The following is a 22,919-nucleotide window of genomic DNA, read 5'->3' on the forward strand; positions in this document are numbered from 1 at the left end:
TAGAGCTGGAAGCGTCTCCTCCGCGGTCCGTTCCAAGCCGCCTTCTCTGGTAGCCAGGACTGGCCTCTGGTTCCCGCGGGACCGGGTGCCAGGGATCCCTTTCTTGAAACAAACCTCCCGGGGCTTCAGCACTCTTCTGCTCTATGCTGGGGTTTACACCTCTCTCTGGCGCTCACCAGGTCTCTAGATCAGTTACTTTTCCACAGCTGTTAGAACCACTTGAATTGTTATTTACAAAACAAGGTTCCCCCCCGCCCCTCCCCAGAAGTGACTCACTTAAGACTCTAAGAATAATAAAAATGCTTTTATTTTTAAAGAAATTTGATATTTCCACTGTTAATGGAAAACCAGTTATCCCTTTCCATAGAAAATGGATGGCTAAAACGTTCATCTCTGTGCACCTAAAGTCAGCTCTTGTCTTGTTAACAGGGCGTCTTGCCTATCATACTTTGGGAAACACTGATCCTATGCGATTTTCTCATTCTCCCCAAGAGGAAACAGGTTCGTAGAAAGGCACAGAGATTCTGGTGACGCCAGAAATGCACTCCAAGATTCCCCAGTCCAGCTCTCTGGTCTTTCTAGGGTTTTGTGATTGTATGGGAGAGACATTATTTGTGTTGTAACTTTAGCGTTTTGTAAACCCTTAAAAGTTTCAAAGGTTAGTGGCTTTACTGTGGGAATTTGGAGGAAATGACTGATGTTTTTGAGAAAAACTGTTTCCTTGCTGCAGTGAGTGTTCTTAAACGGTGATATTGCAAAAGAGGAAAGTCTTTTTGGAAGAAGGAAGGTTGTGCTGTTTTGTTAAAGCGGGAGGCACGGTACAGCCTTTTGTCGTCTAGTTTTTGAAGTCGGTAGTTTTGAGGGCCTGCTCCCACTGATAAGAGGAAACCTGAAGCCCCCAGTGCCTATTTGACCTTTGTATTTGGCTTTTGAGTGAGTTTGTTGTGAGCAGGCTATTTACCAGTCACTGACCGCCAACGAGGTGGAGAGTGATTGGTTAAACCTGAATGTGGGTGTGTCACCAGAAAGGAGTGGGAGACAGAGGGGTGCCTGAGCCACAGGGTGAAATTGTTCTTGTTCAGTTGCTAAGTCTCCTGTCCTTCTCAGGGAGAAGAAGGAACTGTTTAAAAAAAAAGACAAAGGACACAATAATGATATTTGCATGATGTGAACATAGATGGAGACATCACTTTATACAAGTTAGCTGTCTTTGTTCAGTAAAATATTTTAGTCGTGACTCATGTGTGTTGGGTAAATTGCTGAGTATTTGCGATTACTGGCCAGGAGCAGTGTTGATCAGTGTTTTATGGAAAGTGATTACTTAGCTGCTCTGGGACTGAAGTGTTCCAGGAAACACTTTCATGGGGGCACAGCAGGGTCCTGGCAGAGGACTGGACCAGGTGGGGGTTGGGGCCTTGGGTTTTTAATTTGTGTTTCAGGCCCATGGAACTTCCTGGGAGGCAGGACACTGGTTGAAACAGGTTCTACACTTTCTGAGATTTATGAAAGCATATGGCTATGAGGTTTTTTTGTTGTTGGATATGGTGGTTTGTTTTCACATTGTCATAAGTCTGTGTCATATTCTTCAATCGTTTGTTTATTCACTCATTTATAGATTTAGAAATAATCTCCTTATTGAGTGCCAGGCCCTGGACAGAACAAAGAGCAAAAGTCATAGCACTTGCCCTTATATAACTTCTGATTCATGATTTTATGGCCCCCGACCTTTTAGAACCAGCCAGGAAATAGAACACTGACCACCATTTATCATCAAACAAGCATTTATTGGGCACTTTCTGTGTGGCAGGCCCGTCTTAGATCTGTGGGTAGAAAACACGCTGAAATTGATGTTCCCAAAGGGCTGGATGGTATGGTGAAGAGATGGCCCTGTGCTCTCAACTCCCTGGGTGCTGGGGAGACACAGGGGAAGGAGGGTCCTTGGGTGAGCACTGGGTTTCAAGAAAAGCCTCCTGGAAGAGCTATCACTGGTGAAAGGAGTGGTCTCTGTTACCCTGGTCCAGGCAGAGGGAAAGGACAGGAGGGAATCACAGGCGGTACAGAACCATGGTTATTTCTAGATGCCCAGAGCGGAAAGTGTACTGAGAGCTGAAGGCCCAGTGTCCAGTTATAGAAGGATCTGCCTTGTGTGCCACTGCTAAGATTTGGACTTCAGTTTGCGAGCAGTGAGAGACCATCAAAGAGTTTAAAGCAAGCAAATGATACCCTCAGAATGTGTACGTGAAATCTTTCTTTTTTTCAAAATATTTACTCATTTATTTGGCACGAGGGGGTCTTAGTTGCATCATGTGTGCTTGGTCACTCTGTCATGTCCGACTCTTTGTGACCCCATAGACTGTAGCCCTCCTGGCCCCTTTGTCCTTGGGATTGTCCAGGTAAGAATATTGGAGTGGGTTGCCATTTCATCCTCCAAGGAATCTTCCCGGCCTAGGGATCTAACCTGCATCTCTTTCTTCTCCTGCATTGGCAGGCGGATTCTTAACCACTGCATGTGGGATCTAGCTCCCTGACCGGGGATCCAACCCAGGCCCGCTGTATGGGGAGTATGGCGTCTTGGCCACTGGACCACCAGGGAAGTCCCCCAGCATTTGTACTTCAAAAATAGCAATAGTTAACCTTTAAAAGTCCCCTCCCTCTTTCAGTAGAGAATTGGACCAGTGTATGTGACTGCATCCAGTCCTCATCTCCTGGTGAGATGGTTTCAATCACTTTCTCTTATCAACAGTTCCAAAATTCAAGGTATTGTAAAAGTCAGAGGTGTTTTTGTTTGTTTGTTTTTGTGAGTTAGGCCTGAAAACTCATTGGTGCTAAAACTTGACCTCCATAGATGAGAGTATTTGTAATCTGTATTTATCCCCTGTGGCATGAATATTCATTTGTTTTACTGTGGAGATATCAGTGCATTTTATTGCGGGTCCTACTGGGAGTTTTATGGAACATGTAGTGTAGGTGTCTTATTGTAATGAGCATTTGGCCATTTAGAAAACTGGGGTGCAAGGGGCACTGAAGTAACTATTAATACCCGAGGTCACGTTGCCAGTAAATGATGGGAATGAGATTTGAACCCAGGTCTGATTCTGAGGCCCAGGTTCTTTCTGCCGGGCCTACACGTTTGGAGAACCTGAGTTGAGGCAGTGTCAGTGGTTGATGACTCCAGCAACAAGTGTAAAATGCTAGGATTCTGCCTTTTGCCCTCCCCCCCGCCCCCTGGGGGAGGGACATTTGGCAATATCTGGAGATATTTTGGTTGTCATAACTGGGGGAGGGTACTCCTGGAATCTAGGGGGTAGAGGATGTAACATCCTGTAACACACAGGACAGTCCCTCATGAAAAGGATTGGCCAGCTCCAAATGTCATTAATGCCGAGTTGGAGAAACCCTTGTCTAGGCTTAATGTACTTGTTCGTCTGATTTGCCTAGATAGTGGTTCTCAGGGCTTGCATGTGCATCAGGGTCACCTGGAGAGGGATCTTGTTAAAGCACAAAGATCCTGGTTCAGTAAGTCTGGGGCTGGGCCCCAGAGTTTGCCTTTCTGTCAAGTTCCCAGTGATGTCCATGCTGATGCTGCTGGTCACACTTGGAGGGGAATTGCTTTACGCAAAAGAGAATTATTCGTCGTGCTTATCTGTGGAGAGGCACTGGGAAAGAATACTGTTTATACCTTGTCCTCTTTTTTTTTTGTTGTTGTCAGTTTATGGGATATATTTGCCTGGAGCCATTTACATATGCCCATCTATTTCCTAGTAAAACCGAGCTATATCTGGTAGTGCTAAATACAGAGAATTCCCCCAAGGAGTAATAAACTAATATGGAGGATTCAGCTTAATTCCATGGGACCTGGAGTCACTGCTAATGGTTTGGGCAGCAAGTTTAGGGGTCTAATCAGAAACATTCAGGGATTACTGTGCCCTGAAGGGTTAACAGAGAACGTGCTGCTCTTTCACGCGGATTCATTTGTATTTTGTTGGGGCTTCCCAGGTGGCTCAGTGATAAAAGAATCTGCCTGCCAATGCAGGAGGTATGGGTTCAATCCCTGGGTCAGGAAGATCCCCTGAGGAGGAAATCGCAACCCACTCCTGTATTATTGCCTGGGAAATCCCATGGACAGAGGAGCTTGGTGAGCTACAGTCCATGGGGTCGCAAAGAGCAACACATCTGAATGATTAAGCACATACACACAAATTCCTTTGTTTAAGCTTCGTTATTCATGAAACCTTAGTATTTTTAAATTTTAGTTTTCAAAAGTTGCACGTTGAAACTAGAATATCTGAGCATGCAGCGTAGAAAAACGATACATTGGTAAAGTAAAAAAAAGATATTCTTGAGTCAGTGGAGTATGACTGTCTTTCTAGTCAGGAAACTGTAAAAATAAAAGTAATAACCTCAGTATTACGTTTCAGAATTTAACTGCAGCAGTCATTTTTCTGGTCAGAGAAACAGAAAATGAGACTGTACTTTCAGGACAGAACTGAAATGTTGTGAGGCAATTGGAAATGATCCCCCAGACACGTTTGCTTTCTGAACTTCTTGGAGTTGCACCAAATATTTAGACAGTTGGTTGAAAAGGATAGATAGCATTTTTTTAAAGGTAAAATCTTACTAAAAGTCTTACCAGTAAGTTAAGGCTGTGGGCTAGCTATCTTCAATTTTGAAAAATAGAGTTTGGAGAGATACCTGCTGATACTACTGTTTCAGGGGCCTAAAGGTCAAGGTTGATTTCTGCAAGAAATTGTTTTGTCTGGCCTAAGTCAAACAAAGAGAGATTGCGTATATTTTAAGATATTTTAGGATGTTGCACTTAGGCCGGTAAGCAATAGAGATCACAGAAGACCAACTTTTAAAATATTTTTGGTAGCATCTTCCTTCCCCCCCGCCAATAAACATTTCCCCCCTAATAAACATTAGCTGTTTATTTTTTTGTTTCCTTTTAGACATTTCTAGGCATATTAAGATGGTTTGAAGGAAAATTGTGTATTTAGTAGCTGTTCTTATAGAAACAATGCTAAATAAACAAGCAACTTGATTTTTAAGTGTTATCCTTGGGAAGAAACCTGGTGTAGCTGGAAGTTTTCAGTTTATACAGAAAACCAGAATGTTAACTGCTGTATTTTTGTTGTCTTGCAGTACCTAAAAATAGACTTTCATTTGTGTTACAAGATAAAGTGAAGAAGTGAGAAGTTGGAAGCCTGGGCAGGAAAGCATCTATTGCTGTGTCGTTAGGAATGGGTTTTCATTGTTAAGATCATTTTCTTTCATAGCATAGTTTAGAACAGATTCTGAATCTTGAATGCCTGAGTTTGAATCCTAGCCATGTGACCTTGGGCAGGTTACTTTTTTCTCCCAGTGTTGTAGTTCTGTCATCTGTAAAATGGAGATAATAAAGGCTCCAGCCTCCTAATTGTGGGAATTAGATGAATTCACATGTAAAACACTTAGAACTGTACCTGGCACAGAGTTCATGTGTGTTGGCTATTATTATTTTCATTCCCATTTATTTTGCAGTTAATTGCTTTAATCTCATCAGAAGCTAAACATGTCTTTGCTTACGGTGACTTTTGAGTATGCATGTGCGTGCGTGCTCAGTTGTGTCTGACTCTCTGCAACCCTATGAACTGTAGCCCGCCAGGCTCCTCTGTCCATGGGGTTCTCTAGGCAAGAATCCTCCAGTGGTTGCCATCTCCTCCTCCAGGGGATCTTCCTGACCCAGGGATCAAAGCCGCATCTCTGGCGTCTCCTGCATTGCAGGTGTGTTCCTTACCACTGAGCCATATAGGAAGCCCCTGGTATGTATGTGTGTGTGTAAATAATGTGAAATTTTTCCTGCCTGAATAAAACAGTTTCAGAGCAATAGATGCTTTCCTGCCCAGGCTTCCGACTTCTCACTTCTTCACTTTATTTTGTAACACAAATGAAAGAGTCTATTTTTAGGCACTGCGAGACAACAAAAATACAGCAGTTAACATTCTGGTTTTGTGTATAAACTGAGAACTTCCACTTTGGGGGTCCCTTACAGACCTTATAACTGTCTTTGAGTCATGCCTTTTCAGCATTTCCATATTTGGTCGCTTGCAAGTCATGTCAGTCACATGTTTTCACTTATAAAAGTCCTTGCCCTGCTTGCTGTGTAAGGGACCCCCTGGACCACTGCCAGGTTCCTTGATTCACGAGGAGGACTGCCACTGAGTGGTCATCCTCACGGCCGCGCTGTATTTCAGTGGGAGGACAGGGACAAAATCGATGATGGGAAAGGTATGGGGTGAAGTCCAGAGGAAACCAAGCGTGAGCTTCCAGGAGTCCTGGCCCTGTAGAAACTCTCAGGAGACGTTCCATTCCCCCAGCCTGGAGTCATCCCACACGTGTGAAATGCTCACACTGGCTACCTCCAAGCTGGTTAGAGGCTCAAGATACCCAGGCTCTCACTGGGGGATGTTCCTGAAGGCAGCCTCTGCCTCACACGTGCCGAAATCCCAGACTCCCAGAAGGAAAGCAGGAGGTCAGTGGTCTCTCAAATGGTAGTTTGGTTTTGGTTTTGTTTTATTTTTTTCCCATATTTAATTATTTGGCTGTGCTGGGTCTTAGTGGCAGCATGCAAACTCTTGGTTGTGGTGTGTGGCATCTAGTTCCCTGACCAGGGATCAGACCCAGGCCCTCTGCATCCGGAGCTTAGAATCTTAACCCCTGAACCCCCAGGGAAGTTGCTCAAATGTTAATTTGAGAAAACCCTCAGTAAATAAATCTGGAAGAAGCATGGACCAGAATTGCAAAACAGCCTCACTATCTCCAATTGTTTTTCTTTTAAGTTTGTTTGCCCTTGTGTTTCAAGACTTCAAGGCTGTGAAGAGTTTGGAATGTTTTTGGTTTTTTTTTGTAATTTGGAAGTTAATGTTGCATGGACCCTACCTGGACTGACTCCATCCTCTCCTCCTGCTCCTCAGAGGTTGTAATAGCTTTTACCCTCACACTGGCTCACAGGGTAAAATAGCTTTTACCCTCCTGGGTGGCACAGAGGTCACAAAAGATAATTTTGAGGCTGACAGTGGAAACAGCAACAGGAATGGTTCCTCAAGTCAGAAAGAAAACATCTTCTAGGTGGAAGACCCAGCCACCCGGCTTGTGGAGCCATTATTCTAATTTAGGGGCTGGCAAAGGTGCACATGCCCTTTGCCCCTGGGTAAAAGTCTGCTGGTGACAGAATCAGCAGTCTGAGGGTCACCAGTGTCATGGACAGGATTCCTTCCCTAGACTGTAGAAGGGGATGGAAATTTAAATTTTCTAAGCCAATCTGATTTTCCTTTATTCAAAAGAGGCAAGTTTCCCTGCCTTTCAGTTTAGTTAATTCAGTAAAAATCTAGTGTTTTCTCCCTTTGTTATTCAAAGAGGAAGGCTGCTTTCTGTCATACTAATGAATAGGGCAGAGTTCAAGAGACTTGGCTGGAAGGAAACTGCTGTTTGTTTGATAAAAACAGATAGTACCATTAGGGCTTCCCTGGTGGCTCATTGTTAAGGAACCCAGCTGACAATACTGGAGGCCTGGGTAGGGAAGATCCCTTGGAGGAGGAAATGGCAACCCATTCCAGTATTCTGGCCTGGGAAATCCCATGGACAGAGAAGCCTAGTGGACTACAGTCCATAGGGTCACAAAAGAGTCCGACACAACTGAAGCCACTGAAACAGCATTGTACCGTATCCTTTCCTCCTCTCCCTTTTAGGCCAACATCTTAGTGTTACATCAGTAGAAATTACTTGGGCTATCAGAGTTATGCATTTTTATCTGTAACCCTGGAGATACTGTCAGACTAGGAAAACACATCCTTTGACATAGGTAACACAAATGTTTGGTCATTTATCAAGGTATAAAATAGCATCAGCAATCCTAAGAGCGACTGGAAAATCAGAGTTCCCCAAACTTACTATTTTTTCCAAGTTTAAAAAAAGTCAGGCTTGGGGCTTAATTTGTAACACATGCTATATTCTGTATTCTTTTAAGCCAATTCAATGAATAAGCCCTGTATATCAGTTTACAATTTAAAGATGATTAAATTGCTTTGAGTTAGTTATTTGGGGATGATTAGGGTGTTTTTTGGAGAGCGTTTTGAAAGAGCCGGTTTTAGAAATGCTGATGTATCAGGCAAGGAAGAATTTGGCCTTGGGATTTTATAGAAATACCTGTGTGCTATTTGAATCTCTTTATCAAAGTATGGGCATGATTTTCAAAGTAACCATACCAGAAAATAATATGTACTGAACCCAAATGTATGTTCTCATTGGGCGATAGGTTTGAAAACGGTATTAATCGTGACTTGCACAAGGTGCCTCCTGGTTTGAGAGCCAGTGCTTTTCAGGAGGAAAATTATGCTTTAATCTGTCTTTTCTCTGTGTTGTAGCATATGTAAATGAGATTTTATAAACTTGGTGATTTCCTAAAGTATCTTTTTAACTCGCTTTTCACCAGTTCTTTGACAGAGTGAAACCAAGGGGCTAGAAAAGATCAAAGGAACCTTTGTTCCTCATCAGGAGTATCTGTGAGCAGGTCACAGATTCATCTCCCTGGAATAGGTGCTTCTTTCTCAAACCTGTTGGTTTTAGTCTGCTTTTTATGTATCTACTCCAGTAAGTTAAAGGAACATACAGAATTCTTATTCTTGATAGGATGAAAAATATTGAGTAATATTTAATTAAGAGTAATATGATCATTTGTGCTTTTGCATAACTTCAATTTCTTGGAAATCAAATTAGCATCTGAGCAGAGTGAGGAGAAGGCAATGGCACCCCACTCCGGTACTTTTGCCTAGAAAATCCCATGGACGGAGGAGCCTGGTAGGCTGCAGTCCATTGGGTCACTAGAGTCGGACACAACTGAGCGACTTCACTTTCACTTTTCACTTTAATACGTCGGAGAAGGAAATGGCAGCCCACTCCAGTGTTCTTGCCTGGAGAATCCCAGGGACGGGAAGCCTGGTGGGCTGCTGTCTATGGGGTCACACAGAGTCGGACACGACTAAAGCGATGCAGCAGCAGCAGAGTGAGGATCCTAGAGCTCAGTTAAAATTAAAAGTGGACTTAATGTGTTTACTAAGTACTCTGAAATTTTTGGCACTTGGTCAATGCCAAATGCTGTTTTTATTTCCAATTTTAAGGTCAGAGTCCTAATTATTCTTAAAGATGTACTACTTGGAACAGGCAGCATTGTATCGGTTAGCTCTTTGCTGTGTTGCAGGCCGTCGTGAAATTTAGAGGCTTAAAACAAGAAGTGTCATCATTGCTTGTGAGCCTGTGAATCCCCTAGACAGTCCACCTGCTCACAGCCAGGCTTGCTTATACACGTGTTGGCCCTGCTCATTTCAGCCAGTCTCTTTCACGGGGCTTGCTGGCCACAGACTGGTAGAGGATGGCATCACCTGACACTTGGAGCTCTCTTCCTTGGGGTCCATCCTCTAGCGGGCTAACTCCTCTTCTTCATGTAGACGTAGCCTTTACTCAGGCCCAGTATAGAGCCGGTACTGCATTGCTGCAGCCACGTTCTCTGGGCCAAAGCAAGTCTCAGGACAGCCCATCTCCAAGGTTGGAGCAATAGTTTCCACCTCTTGTTGGGAAGAACTGCAAGGGCACATTGTAAAGCGCACACAAGCAGGGAGGGGTAAGAATTGGGCTTGTTCTTGCAATTTACCACCCCAAGCACTTAAATACCATATTGGATACTGCAGTTGATCTTAAGGTACTGAGAAATTTTGTTAGAATCACTATTCCTGTTTAGCGCAGAAGTTGGGTTTTTATTATTATTTTTTTTTAACCAAGTGAGAGTTTTGGGGTTGAACCTAGACTTTTCCACATTCTGCATTTATTTGGAGAAAAAAGGAATCAGCTTTGGAGGATAAAATGTAGAGTTTTCTGAATGCCCCTTAGAAAATTGTTCTGTGTATTAATTGCCATATGAAGCGTCTTTACTTTGAATTATTTACATTGGTGTTGTCTTGAAATGTGAATTTTCATCACCTTCTGGCAGAATAAGTAGACAAGAGTCAGAAAATCTGATCCAGTGCTGCTGTTGGCTTGTTTGATTTGTAGGGCTTTCTCCCTCCTGGCTTCTGCTTCCCTAAGTATAAAACAGAAGTCTTGGCTGGCATCTTTGTCGAGAGGATGTGGCCAGCATGTACTCAACAGACCACAATTTTTCTAGACTCCCGATGCGGTAGAAGGCAGGTGTTGCCTGTGCCACTGGGGTTCTTCACTGTGAACTCTAAGAGTTAAGCACGTTTCTGCAGTTGTTCTTATTGTTGTTCAGTCGTCCAGTGGTGTCCGACTCTGTGACCTATGGACTGCAGCATGCCTTCCCTGTCCTTCACCACATCCCAGAGTTTGCTCAAACTCATGTCCATTGAGTCGGTGATGCCATCCCACCATCTCATCCTCTGTGGTGCCCTTCTCCTCCTCCTTTCAATCTTTCCCAGCATCAGAATCTTTTCCAGTGAGTTAGCTCTTTGCATCAGGTGACCAAAGTATTGGAGCTTCAAACTGAGTATCAGTCCTTCCAGTGAATATTCAGGACTGATTTCTGTTAGGATGGACTGGTTGGATCTCCTTGCAGTCCAAGGGACTCTAAAGAGTCTTCTCCAATATCACAGTTCAAAAGCATCAATTCTTCGGTGCTCAGCTTTCCTTATAGTCCAACTCTCACATCCATATGTGACTGTTGGAAAAACCATAGCTTTGACTAGATGGACCTTTGTTGGCAAAGTCATGTCTCTGCTTTTTAATATACTGTCTAGGTTGGTCATAGCTTTTCTTCCAAGGAGCAAGCATCTTTTAATTTCATGGCTGCAATCACCATCTGCAGTGATTTTGGAGCCCAAGAAAATAAAATCTGTCACTGTTTCCGCTGTGTCCCCATCTATTTGCCATGAAGTGATGGGACCAGATGCCATGATCTTTTAGTTTTTTGAATGTTGAGTTTTAAGCCAGCTTTTTCACTCTCCTCTTTCTCTTTCATCAAGAGGCTCTTGAGTTCTTTACTTTTTGCCATAAGAGTGGTATCATATGCATACCTGAAGATATTAATATTTCTCCTGGCAATCTTGATTCTAGCTTGTGGTTCATCCAGCCCAGCATTTCGCATGATGTACTCTCCATATAAGTTAAACAAGCAGGGTGACAATATACAGCCTTGACATACTCCTCTCCCAATTTGGAACCAGTCCATTGTTCCATGTCTGGTTCTAACTGTGGCTTCTTGACCTGGATACAGATTTCTCAGGAGGCGGTTAAGGTGGTCTGGTATTCCCACCTCTTTGAGAATTCTCCAGAGTTTGTTGTGATCCACACAATCAAAAGCTTTAGCATTGTCAGTGAAGCAGAAGTAGATGTTTTTCTGGAATTCTCTTGCTTTTGCTATGATCCAGCAGAAGTTGGAAATTTGATCTCTGCTTTCTCTGCCTTTTCTAAATCCACCTTGAACATCGGCTTGGCTTGGAGAATTTTGAGCACTACTTTGCTGGCATGTTAGATGAATGCAATTGTGTGGTAGTTTGAACATTCTTTGGCATTGTTTTTCTTTGGGATTGGAATGAAAACTGACCTTTTCCAGTCCTGTGGCCACTGCTGAGTTTTCCAAATTTGCTGGCATATTGAGCGCAACACTTTCACAGCATTATCTTTTAGGACTTGAAATAGCTCAGCTGGAATTCCATCACCTTTACTAGCTTTGTTCATAGTGATGCTTCATAAGATCCACTTGACTTCAGATTCCAAGATGTCTGGTTCTAGGTGAGTGATCACACCATCATGGCTATCTAGCTCATTAAGATCTTTTTTGTATAGTTCTTCTGTGTATTCATGTCACCTTTTCTTAATATCTTCTACTTCTGTTAGGCCCATACTGTTTCTGTCCTTTATTGTGCCCATCTTTGCATGAAATGTTCCCGTGTTATGTATAATTTTCTTGAAGAGATAGATCTCTAGTCTTTCCCATTGTATTGTTTTCCTCTGTTTCTTTGCATTGATCACTGAGGAAGGCTTTCTTACCTCTCTTTGCTCTTCTTTGGAACTCTGCATTCAGATAGGTGTATCTTTCCTTTTCTCCTTTGCCTTTAGCTTCTCTTCTTTTCTCCTCAGACAACCATTTTACCTTTTTCCATTTCTTTTTCTTGGGGATGGTCTTGATCACTGCCTCATGTACAATGTCATGAACCTCCATCCATAGTTCTTTAGGCACTCAGTGGGATCTCAACCCTTGAATCTATTTGTCACTTCTACTGTATAATCCTAAGGAATTTGATTTAGGTAATTCCTGAATGGTCTAGTGGTTTCCCCTACTTCAATTTAAGTCTGAATTTGGTAGTAAGAAGTTCATGATCTGAGCCACAGTCAGCTCCTGGTCTTGTTTTTGCTGACTGTATAGAGCTTCTCCATCTTTGACTGCAAAGAATATAATCAATCTGATTTTGGTATTGACCATCTGGTGATGTCCATGTGTAAAGTTGTCTCTTGTGTTGTTGGAGGAGGGTGTTTGCTGTGACCAGTGTGTTCTCTTGGCAAAACTGGATTAGCCTTTGCCCTGCTTAATTTTGTACTCCAAGGCCAAACTTGCCTGTTACTCTAGGTAACTCTTGACTTCCTACTTTTGCATTCCAGTCCCCTATGATGGAAGGGACGTTTTATTTTGGTGTTAGTTCTAGAAGGTCTTGTAGGTCATTGTAGAATAGTTCAACTTCAGCTTCTTCGGTATTAGTGGTTGGGGCATAGACTTGGATTACTATGATATTGAATGCACAGAGGCATGGTTTATTGCTTATATTTTTCAGGCCAGTGAGTCCCTGCCTTTTGGTGCCTTCTCTTTCCTGCCTTTCTGCCCCAGACTTCTTTGCTCTGCCCTGCCCCTGTTCACAGATCCCAGGGAGTAACTGTTGCTCTCAAGGCCCCATCCACCCAACACCTCTCGCCCTTGTGTCCAAGCCCTCCTCACCCCTCTGTGCTGACCTCCATGGATACATCAGCTGGACTCTGAGCAGCCACAGAGCCTCTCAGAGTCTGCCACACTAAAAATAAAGTGGTTGTATCCTGTTTGAAACTGCCTCTGATTCCCAGGTGGCTCAGTGGTAATCCTCCTGCCAGTGTAGGAGCTGCGGAAGATGCAGGTTTGGTCCCTGGATTGGGAAGATCCCCTGGAGGAGGAAATGGCAGCCCACTCCAGTGTTCTTGCCTGGAGAATCCCATGGACAGAGCCTGGCGGTCTACAGTCCATGGGTTCACAGACAGTGACCACAGACACAACTGAGCGAGTGAGCACGCCAGCACTGATTCTAGTGCCTGCAGCTGCCCAGAGCTTCAGGCTGATCCTGTTTTTACTCCTCACCCTCTCTTGCTTTCAGTGGTAACAATTTGTTAAGCACACTTCCAGGGAGTGGACGGTTTTTACATTTAGAATTTGAGATAGCCACACTTGAAAAATCAGACAAAATAAGACCTATGTACCTCAAGGCTTATGAAAGTGTTAGTCGTTCAGCTGTTTCTGACTCTGTGCAACCCCATGGACTTGAGCCCACCAGGCTCCTCTGTCCATGGGATTGATTCTCCAGGCAAAAATACTGGAGTGGGTTGCCATTTCCTCCTCCAGGGAATCTTCCTGACCCAGGGATCGAACCCAGGCATCCTCCATTCCAGGTAGATTCTTTACCGTCTGAGCCACCAGGGAGGCCCCAAGGCTTATGACGAAGTGTTTAATAGTTGGTGGCCCTGCTGTCCTCCTGCTTCTCAGCTGCTCCACATCTTTTCTCTGGGGACCACCCCCCATCCTGCCCTCCTCAGAAGCCAAAATCCTAGTCTACCTTGAAGGCGTGTTCACTTCTCTCTTTCTGCCCCTCATCAGCCTTCTTGCCCTCTCTGCCCAGCCTGACTCCGAGTGGCTGTGGAATTTAGTTCCATTATCTTTTATTATGCTTAAAAAAAAATTGTAAACATTTCTTCATGCTACCATGGTCATCATAACTCATCTTAGTGACTATATAGGCTATTGAATTAATATGTCATTAACCGATTTGATTATATGGCATTTTCCTTTAATTTTTACTCTTTTGAATAAGGCTCATATGAACTTTTAAAAATACATAGTTCTTTTCTCTTCATCTATTAAAAAATTTCTGCAGATCAGTTACCAAGCCTGGAATTCCTAAATCAGTTTATTGTTTTTATCATTATCATCATTACTGTTATTATTATTAGGTAGGTAATGTGTTTCTCACTAAATGGAACAGGATTCTTGCCACAGAAGTAGTTCTAATGTGCAGTGCTGACAAAACATCATGAGAACCCTGGAAATGGCACGTTATTGTTGTTCTCAGTTGTTCCTTGCTTAGCCCTGCTCAGCAGTTTCAGTCTGAAATATTTAAAATAAAGAAATATAATCCAGCTTTGGCATTTTCATTTTCCCAGAAATTAAATGAATGATGATCCACTGGGGTGAACAGCAAGACAAATAAGATCATGATTTGATCTCTTACGAAGAGACCTCTCTTTGTTTTCTCTCCATGAAAAACTCTGCAGCCCTACGTGAGTTCGTGCTTCTCGGACTAGGAGGGCAAAGGACACTGATGGTAGAGCCCTCCACACGATCAGCAGGAGTGTAAGGAAGTTTAAAAAGCACTTTAAAAACACATTTCTTCTCTGGAAGAAATGACACATTTCCTTTCTAAGTACCTTTTGGAAAAGTTTCAGGCTATTGTTTTAAAATAACCTAAACATAGAGCTTGGCAAAATGAACATGTTTCTAAAATTTTTTTTTCTACATTGACACAGTCTTAGACTATCCAAGAAAATCCCTCTACTAGAAAAATGGGTAGAATAAGCAGCAAGCAAAACGTACAATGAGTTTAGGTGAGTGGTTGTAAGTTGTCAAAACAGTGAAGGAAAAGGAAGCTATTTTATCTTGGTGCAGAGCATGGCTTCCCTAGTGGCTCAGATGACTGAGAATCTGCCCACAATGTGGGAGGCCCAGGTTTGATTCCTGGAGAAGGAAATGGCAACCCACTCCAGTATTCTTGCCTGGAAAATCCCATGGACAGTGGAGCCTGGCGGGCTACAGCCTGTGGGGTTGCGAAGAGTTGGACACGACTGATCAAGTAACACAGAGAGTATGGCTTAGACATTCATGAAGGTAGTTTTTGTAAAAATAAAGCCATCTGGTCTTGATACTTTGATACAGTTTATTAATATCATTCAGGAGTTTTTAATAGCTTGTGCCTATAAAATGTTGCTAAACTGTATTGTTGTGAATAGTAGATTTTGTTTCCAGTTTGCTTAATAGTAAATTTTTTTAGTCTGGAATTTGTTGATTTTTAAAAATAAAACAGCCCAACTTAAGCCTGTTTTAATAACCATTTTTTAAACCAATGAGACGTATCCTAAATACAAAACAAATTTCTGTATTAATAAAAGTTATACAACTTTGTTTAATACACAGTTTCTTGAGAGTGCTGGAGTATTAGGAGTTGAACTTAATATTGTTTTGATTTTATCTCAGAAGTGGGAGATTTTAATTTGTCACCCAAGGAAGTAAAGGAGTATGCCTGGAAAAAGAGCAAGAAAGAATTTTAGATAGAACGTGTGAATATGGAAGTAGAGCCAGCTATCAAGGTCAGCTGCCTGGTTTGAAACCTGATTCTCAAGCAAGGATGGTCTTCTCTCAGCCTGAATGTGATAAAAATTTTTTCAGGTGAAACACCCCCAACAAATAGTACAAGTCTTGCCAATTTTCTAGTGTGTCCGCTTGAGCTGGGTGCAGACCACATGGTAGTCTGATGTTTTTCCTCCAAAGGAAATACTACTGTGTTTCAGAGTTCCTGGGGTCTAGGTAGGTCGCATTTTGACCTTGGGCCAGTTTATCATTCTGAAGCTTCATGAAGTTAAGTGTGATTTTTTCAGGTTAGATGATTGAATGGAAGAGGTGACTTTAAGGTTTTCTGCTCACAGCAGCTTCTCTGCTGTCTGAAATCATTCTTCTTTCAAGAAGACACAGGGAAGAGCACGTCCCCTGAGGCCTCCATTGAACTACTGACGCATTTGTGTCTACAACTTTTGGGGTTGATTTTGGGGGGTTTAGAATATGTCCGCATTCTGATCTTTAGACCCTTAAAACCACACAGATAGGGAGCTTGTTAATCGCTTTGAGTGAAGGAAGGTGCTGCCCGACACCCTCATCTCCAAGTGCCTTGGCCTTTACTGTCCTGTTTGCGAGTGGAGTAGAATCCTTGAACAGGCTTTAATGTAATTTTTAGAAATATTTATTTATTTATTTGGCTGCACTGGATCTTAGTTGCAGCCTGTGAACTCTTAGTTGAGGCGTGTGAATTCTTCACTCACGGCACACGGGATCTAGTCCCCCAACTAGAGATCGAACCCTAGGGGCCTTGCATTGGGAGCATGGAGTCATAGCCACCAGATCACCGGGGAAGTCCCTCCTGGAGCAGATTTAATGCTTAGAGGAGAGTTGGCCTTTACCTTCTTATAATTCCTTCTGTTTCATCCCCTGTGTTGAACATATATAATGGAATGTATCCATAAGCATTCTATACTAAGTAACAAAATACTGTCAACAAAATGTGATATTGTGTTAGTAGTTCAGGCCTACTACTACTACTAAGTTGCTTCAGTCGTGTCCGACTCTGTGCGACCCCATAGACTGCAGCCTACCAGGCTTCTCCGTCCATAGGATTCTCCAGGCAAGAACACTGGAGTGGGTTGCCATTTCCTTCTCCAGTGCATGAAAGTGGAAAGTGAAAGTGAAGTCGCTCAGTCGTGTCTGACTCTTAGCGACCCCATGGACTGCAGCCTACCAGGCTCCTCCATCCATGGGATTTTCCGGGCAACAGTACTGGAGTGGGGTGCCATTGCCTTCTCCCATTTCAGGCCTAAGGATCATCATTGTAAGCGTCTATTGATGATTTTAGGTAAGAGAAAGTGAAAGTCACTCAGTTGTGTCTGACTCTTTGCAACTCCATGTACTATATAGTCCATGGAATTCTCCAGGCAAGAATACTGGAGTGGGTAGCCTTTCCCTTCTCCAGGGGATCTTCCCAACCCAGTTATCCAACCCAGGTATCCCGCATTGCATGCAGATTCTTTACCAGCTGAGCCACCAGGGAAGCCCTTAGATGTGGAAGGCCATGCCAAATGCTACTCATCCTGTGGTGTGCTGCCCAGGGGGACTACTGCCTGGAGAGAAAAGTCCTTGGTAGGGAGGTGAGGGACGAGGGCTTCTGATACAACCTGAGCTCGGTATTTTGGGCACCTGAGGATGACAGCTTGCTAGGATGCAGGGTCTGGGTGTGGGAATCACAAGCATGTCAGTTGAACCCCTGATTTGAGACTACCACTGGTGGTCTCTGAGCCCAGGGGCAATGGGATGCGTGGCTCCTTGGGAGTTGTCGCCAGTAGTTGACATACCCAAGGTGGTCTGGAGGGAGGAGCCCACCAGGTAACATGGGAGGAGGGTGCACTGAGGCATGAGTGGTGAGGGTTGGATGTTGGTGGACGTGCCAAGAACAGAGGCAAGGCCCAGTGTCTTAGGTTGGAATTACTTCTTAAAAAATAAGCAGAAACCTACAACACTGTTATCACATCTAAAGAACAGTGTCTTTTAATATCAGATATCTAGTCAGTGTTCCTATTATCAGCTGTTTCATGATAATATTGGAGAAGGCAATGGCACCCCACTCCAGTGCTCTTGCCTGGAAAATCCCAGGGACAGAGGAGCCTGGTAGGCTGCAGTCCATGGGGTTGCTAAGTCAGACATGACTGAGTGACTTCACTTTCACTTTTCACTTTCATGCCTTGGAGAAGGAAATGGCAACCCACTCCAGTGTTCTTGCCTGGAGAATCCCAGGGATGGGGGAGCCTGGTGGGCTGCTGTCTGTGGGGTCGCACAGAGTCAGACATGACTGAAGCGACTTAGTAGCAGCAGCAGCAGCATGATAATATAGGCATGTATATGTAACAGTTTGACAGAATCAGGATCTAATAAGTCTCCACATGGTGATTACTTGATGTGTCTGTTAAACCTCTATAGTGGTAGGCTGGTCCTCCATCTCTGTGTTTCCCCCCCTTGCAAATTATGTGTTGAAGAAACTAGGTCATTTGTCTACAGAGTTTCCTGTAGTCTTGCTTTTTTGCTGAATAAACCCCAGTGGTGGTGGTTGTGTTCCTCTGCATTTCCTATAGACTGATAGTTGGATCTAGAGGTTTGACCAGATGTATTGTAAAATAAAGTTGGTATCATACTGCACTTATCAATTTTATATAGGGCCTTTTACTTAACATTGTATAATGAACATTTTCCCATGCCATTAAGTATTTTTTTCTGTTTCATAACTTCATTTAAATGGTTTCCAACTAGAAAGATCTGTTCCATCAGTTCAGTTCAGTTGCTCAGTCCTGTCCGACTCTTTGCATCCCCACGGACTGCAGCATGCCAAGCTTCCCTGTCCATCACCAACTCCCGGAGTTTGCTCAAACTCTTGTCCATCGAGTCAGTGATGCCATCCACCCATCTCATCCTCTGTCATCCCCTTCTCTTCCTGTTCTGTTCCTTCTGTTCATGGAAATATCTTAACCTCTGAGATTTGTGGAAGAAGAAAACTAAATAATCGTGAACAGTAACCAAGAACCCACAAATAGTAACAGAGCGGTTTAAACATTACCTCAGAGTGTCAAATTTTGATTTAAGATGTTGAACTACAAACAGTAAACAGTATAGATCTGTTTACACATGCTTTAGTCTGATCTGTGTCTCGCTTTCCCTTTTAATTTTGGATGTGAACTTGAACTTCCTAGAACTTCCTATCACAGTACAGGTACTCATGGAGGAGTCTGCCTGATTCTTGCTTTGTGAACCGTGTGACGTAGGAGCTCGTTTGATGGTGCTTGAACAAAGAGACTGCATGTCACCATGTCTTCATGGTGCCCATGCAGACGTGGTATATTAGTACCTGCTTGATTGCAAATGATGAAAATCACTCAGATTCGCTGAGGCTGCTGAGGGTGATTGTGGTGAGGATGCTGGGGTGTCTGCCTCACAGAACCCTCAGAACACAGGAGGGGCCTCAAGAGCAGCCGGTGTGAGGCCCCTCCACCTGAACTGTCTCCAGCTTCTCTTCATAGGTCGGCTTCATTCTTCCCCATTTATTAACGTACAGAATTCTCCAGTCCAAACTGCAAAACGTGTGGCCAGAAACAGTCATTTCAACTCCTGGAGAGGTAGAGTCTGTTTCTCTCTCCTGGTTTCTGATTTCCCAGGGAAGGAACTGACTAATCTCTTCTCTGGTCTGACCAGTGGTGATCAGAGGTGGGATAATGTAGAGGAAAATCCTGGATTCAACTTGGCAAAGATTCTGTTGTGACCAGTCTGCCGTGGCTGGAAGATGGGACGTGTTGTACAAATGGCAGTTCATACACCAAGGCCTGTCTCCAGGTCACATATAAAATAGCATGATGCCCCCTGTGCTGCTCAGTCATCTTATTTATTTGGATAAATGAGGGTCAACATCTAGTCTTTCTTTATTACGGTCTAATCATTCACAATGATCTTAAATAAGCTAGGCAGATTCTGACACATGCATACACCCACATTACCACCTTTCCACAGCCTGACACGGCCCCAGAAAGTTCCCTCGTATCCCTTTGCTGTGTTCTGTCCTTTCTCAACCCCGGAAGCAGCCACTGTTCCAGTTTTTATCCTCAGAGACCAGTCTTCCTTGTCTCGAACTTCAAACAGAATGGAAACAGAGAGTGTCAGCACTTAGCCTTAATGTATTCTAGCTCAAGGTTGTAAACATTAATTCAGTGCTGGCTGTGAGCCAGAATCTCATTGCTGTTGGAAATACAAGAGTGGCTGTGACAGAGCTGACAGTAAGGGACAAGAGAGAGCTGGGACTCAAGGCGAAGGCAGAGCACGGCTGTGCTGGGCAAGGCGGCCGGTGTCCTGCTCCGAAGGGGATGAGCCCGAGAGCTTCCAGGAGGCTAGGTGGAGTGCAGGAGAGGCATTCCTTATTGTTCTTCTGAGAGAATGAGCCAAAATATTAAACCTGGGCTGTTTTGGTCGTGTGTCCTTTGCCCACCTGTGGGCAGGACTTCCTCATCTCCCACGTGTGCTCTGGTAAAAGGAGAGGCCCAGGGACTGGTGTGGAAGGGTTTCCTCCCAAGGCCAAGATGGCTGGGAACTCTCGGTGAATGAACAGTGATAATGGGCTCCACTCTGTATGCAGGTCTCTCCCAGTTCTCCAGAAACATTTTCTTTCTGTTTACCTCAGCTGCTTTCCTCATTTGGGTGGGATGGCCAAGACACCAAGTTTGCAGTTGGTTGCCAAGAAATCAGTAGTCCTCAGCGTTATTTGTATATCGCTATATAATGAGCACTTTCCATGTTATTGATATTATTTAGAATCCTGACTCCTAGTTCTTTCATAACTTACCATGTATAGACATAACTGTAGGTAGCTATTGGGTTGGCCAAAAAGTTCATTTGTTTGTAAGTAAAAATAAAAGACATATTTTTCATTTTCACCAAGAACTTTATTGAACAGTGTAGTCACTTAACCAAGTGAACTTCCTGGCCAGCCTGCAGGAAAGCCTGGGTTTGCTCTAGTCCATGGGGTTGCAAAGAGTCAGACATGACTGAGTGACTGAATAGCAACAATAAATATGTAGAGTATGTGTGTACATGTACATACTAGTATAATATACCATGTTCTCTATGTGTGTGTATGTGTGTGTATTTGTCTAATTTGTCCAATTGATTAATGTTATAAGGTCAATGGGAAATAGTATTGAAAATAAGAAGTTAACTTGGGTGACAAAGAGGATAAATTTATTAAAGACTACTCATTCTTTTCTTTTCTCTACAGGACTATCCGAGTATGGCTGAAAAGAGACAGCGGTCAGTACTGGCCCAGCATTTACCACACAATGGCCTGTGAGTAGCCACACTGTTCCACCCAAGAAAAATGTCTTTGATGATTTAAATTTCAAAATGAGCTTGTTGGTTACCTAATACCTACAGCATTCTGTGTTAAAATGCAGGAAAACTCCCCTTCTTTTGCAAAAAGGAAGCTGAGTCAACTGGTTTAACTGAATCAACTTGAACAAAACTTGGGAAAAAAAAATAGGAAGAGGAAAGCTGCCCACCTCCCCCATTTTCCTTTGTCTTCATTTTGCCAACTTATATTAGTAGTAGTTTTCTACTTAGTAATAGCCGATACTGACACTAAATCAGATTCTGAACACTCCTTTGTCTCATTCCTGGCCTTTGTGCTGCTTTTTCTTAAACTGTGGGTACTGTTGGGAAGTTTGGTCCAAGGCACGACACATCCTAAATGGAGATTTTTTTTTCTCAGTAGTCAAACATGTTCTAAAAATAAACCCAAAATATAAAGATTTTGTATTGAAATTTTAGAAGAGCCCTGAGATGTAGTGACATAAAATTGCAATTAAATCCTGCCCTTCCTGCCAATCTAAGCTTTGCCTCCTTCTCTCCCACTTCTCCATCCCTTTCTTGAAAAAAAGATGTGGTACCACCCAGGTCCAAGCTGGAATCGAGTCCTCCCGCCCCAGTGGCCACATGGAAGGCATCATAGCTGCTTATTTCTGGGTGGTTTTGGTCCTTAATGAGATTTTCCTCAGTTAAGTTTTCAATGTGCAGAAGCCCCCCCCTGGGAAAAGACACACGGTTCTGGGGCAGGCTTGATGGTCTGTTACTGAAGACCATTATGAAGTTCTCCAAAGAAGAGCGCTTGCCAGGGCCAAACTCTGCGGACACTGCAGCTCCATGAAGAGTTACTGCAGGGGCTGTGGGGTGTGTTACAAACGCAGAGTAGCCAGTTATTCAGCAGATTCTATTCAGTCAGCTTGAGTCACCCTTCCAAGCACTGCCTGTCTTGCTAGCACTTTCTCATTTATTGCAGGGTACCTGCAGGATTTCAATCCTATAAATATTTCCACAAAGGATTAGTAGTTTATCAGGATTTTCCTTTGTCCTACCGTCCACTAACAGCTTGGGCAGGCCGGTCACCTTCTGTCTTGATAACCATTCAATGAGAATGAAGAAGACTTTTTGGAATACTGGTATAAAGCTAACTATTATAAAAGGACCCTTTTATATAATTATAAAATAGTTATAAAAAACTATTATAAAAAGTAAAACTTCATTGTATGTATGTAGCGTGTTAAGACTACCTGAAACCCTAATCATGGTCTCTTGTGCAGGCAGTAGTATCTTCTGTCCTACGTTCGCCTTTATTTATGGGTGGGTCACCTTGATTACTCAGTGTGGAACATGAAGTGGCCATTGTCTCAGTAAATGTCCTTTAGATCAGATCAGATCAGTCACTCAGTCGTGTCCGACTCTTTTTGACCCCATGAATCGCAGCACGCCAGGCCTCCCTGTCCATCACCAACTCCCGGAGTTCACTCAGACTCACGTCCATCGAGTCAGTGATGCCATCCAGCCATCTCATCCTCTGTCGTCCCCTTCTCCTCTTGCCCCCAATCCCTCCCAGCATCAGAGTCTTTTCCAATGAGTCAGCTCTTCACATGAGGTGGCCAAAGTATTGGAGTTTCAGCTTTAGCATCATTCCTTCCAAAGAAATCCCAGAGCTGATCTCCTTCAGAATGGACTGGTTGGATCTCCTTGCAGTCCAAGGAACTCTCAAGAGTCTTCTCCAACACCACAGTTCAAAAGCATCAATTTTTCAGCACTCAGCCTTCTTCACAGTCCAACTCTCACATCCATACATGACCACAGGAAAAACCATAGCCTTGACTAGACGAACTTTTGTTGGCAAAGTAATGTCTCTGCTTTTGAATATGCTATCTAGGTTGGTCATAACTTTCCTTCCAAGGAGTAAGCGTCTTTTAATTTC

General features: G+C 43.4%; 1 protein-coding gene across 3 annotated transcripts in view; it reads left to right on the forward strand.

The window, feature by feature from the left end:
• The window catches only part of WDFY1 (WD repeat and FYVE domain containing 1), a 54,875-nt gene that overhangs the window by 626 nt on the left and 31,330 nt on the right, over window positions 1-22,919 (forward strand). For 2 of the 3 annotated variants that reach the window (XM_010837061.1, XM_010837062.1), the window contains exon 1: window positions 20,716-20,974. Coding sequence is in view for 1 of the 3 variants with exons in the window: in XM_010837063.1 (XP_010835365.1) it covers window positions 965-983; window positions 20,903-20,974 (91 nt within the window). In the remaining 2 variants the exon portion in view is untranslated. Of the gene's footprint in view, window positions 1-964; window positions 984-20,715; window positions 20,975-22,919 lie in introns of those variants that run through there. The other variant, XM_010837063.1, reaches the window with a different exon arrangement.

The sequence above is a fragment of the Bison bison genome, unplaced genomic scaffold (genome assembly GCF_000754665.1).
Source record: "Bison bison bison isolate TAMUID 2011002044 unplaced genomic scaffold, Bison_UMD1.0 scf7180017864068, whole genome shotgun sequence".
Taxonomy (NCBI): domain Eukaryota; kingdom Metazoa; phylum Chordata; class Mammalia; order Artiodactyla; family Bovidae; genus Bison; species Bison bison.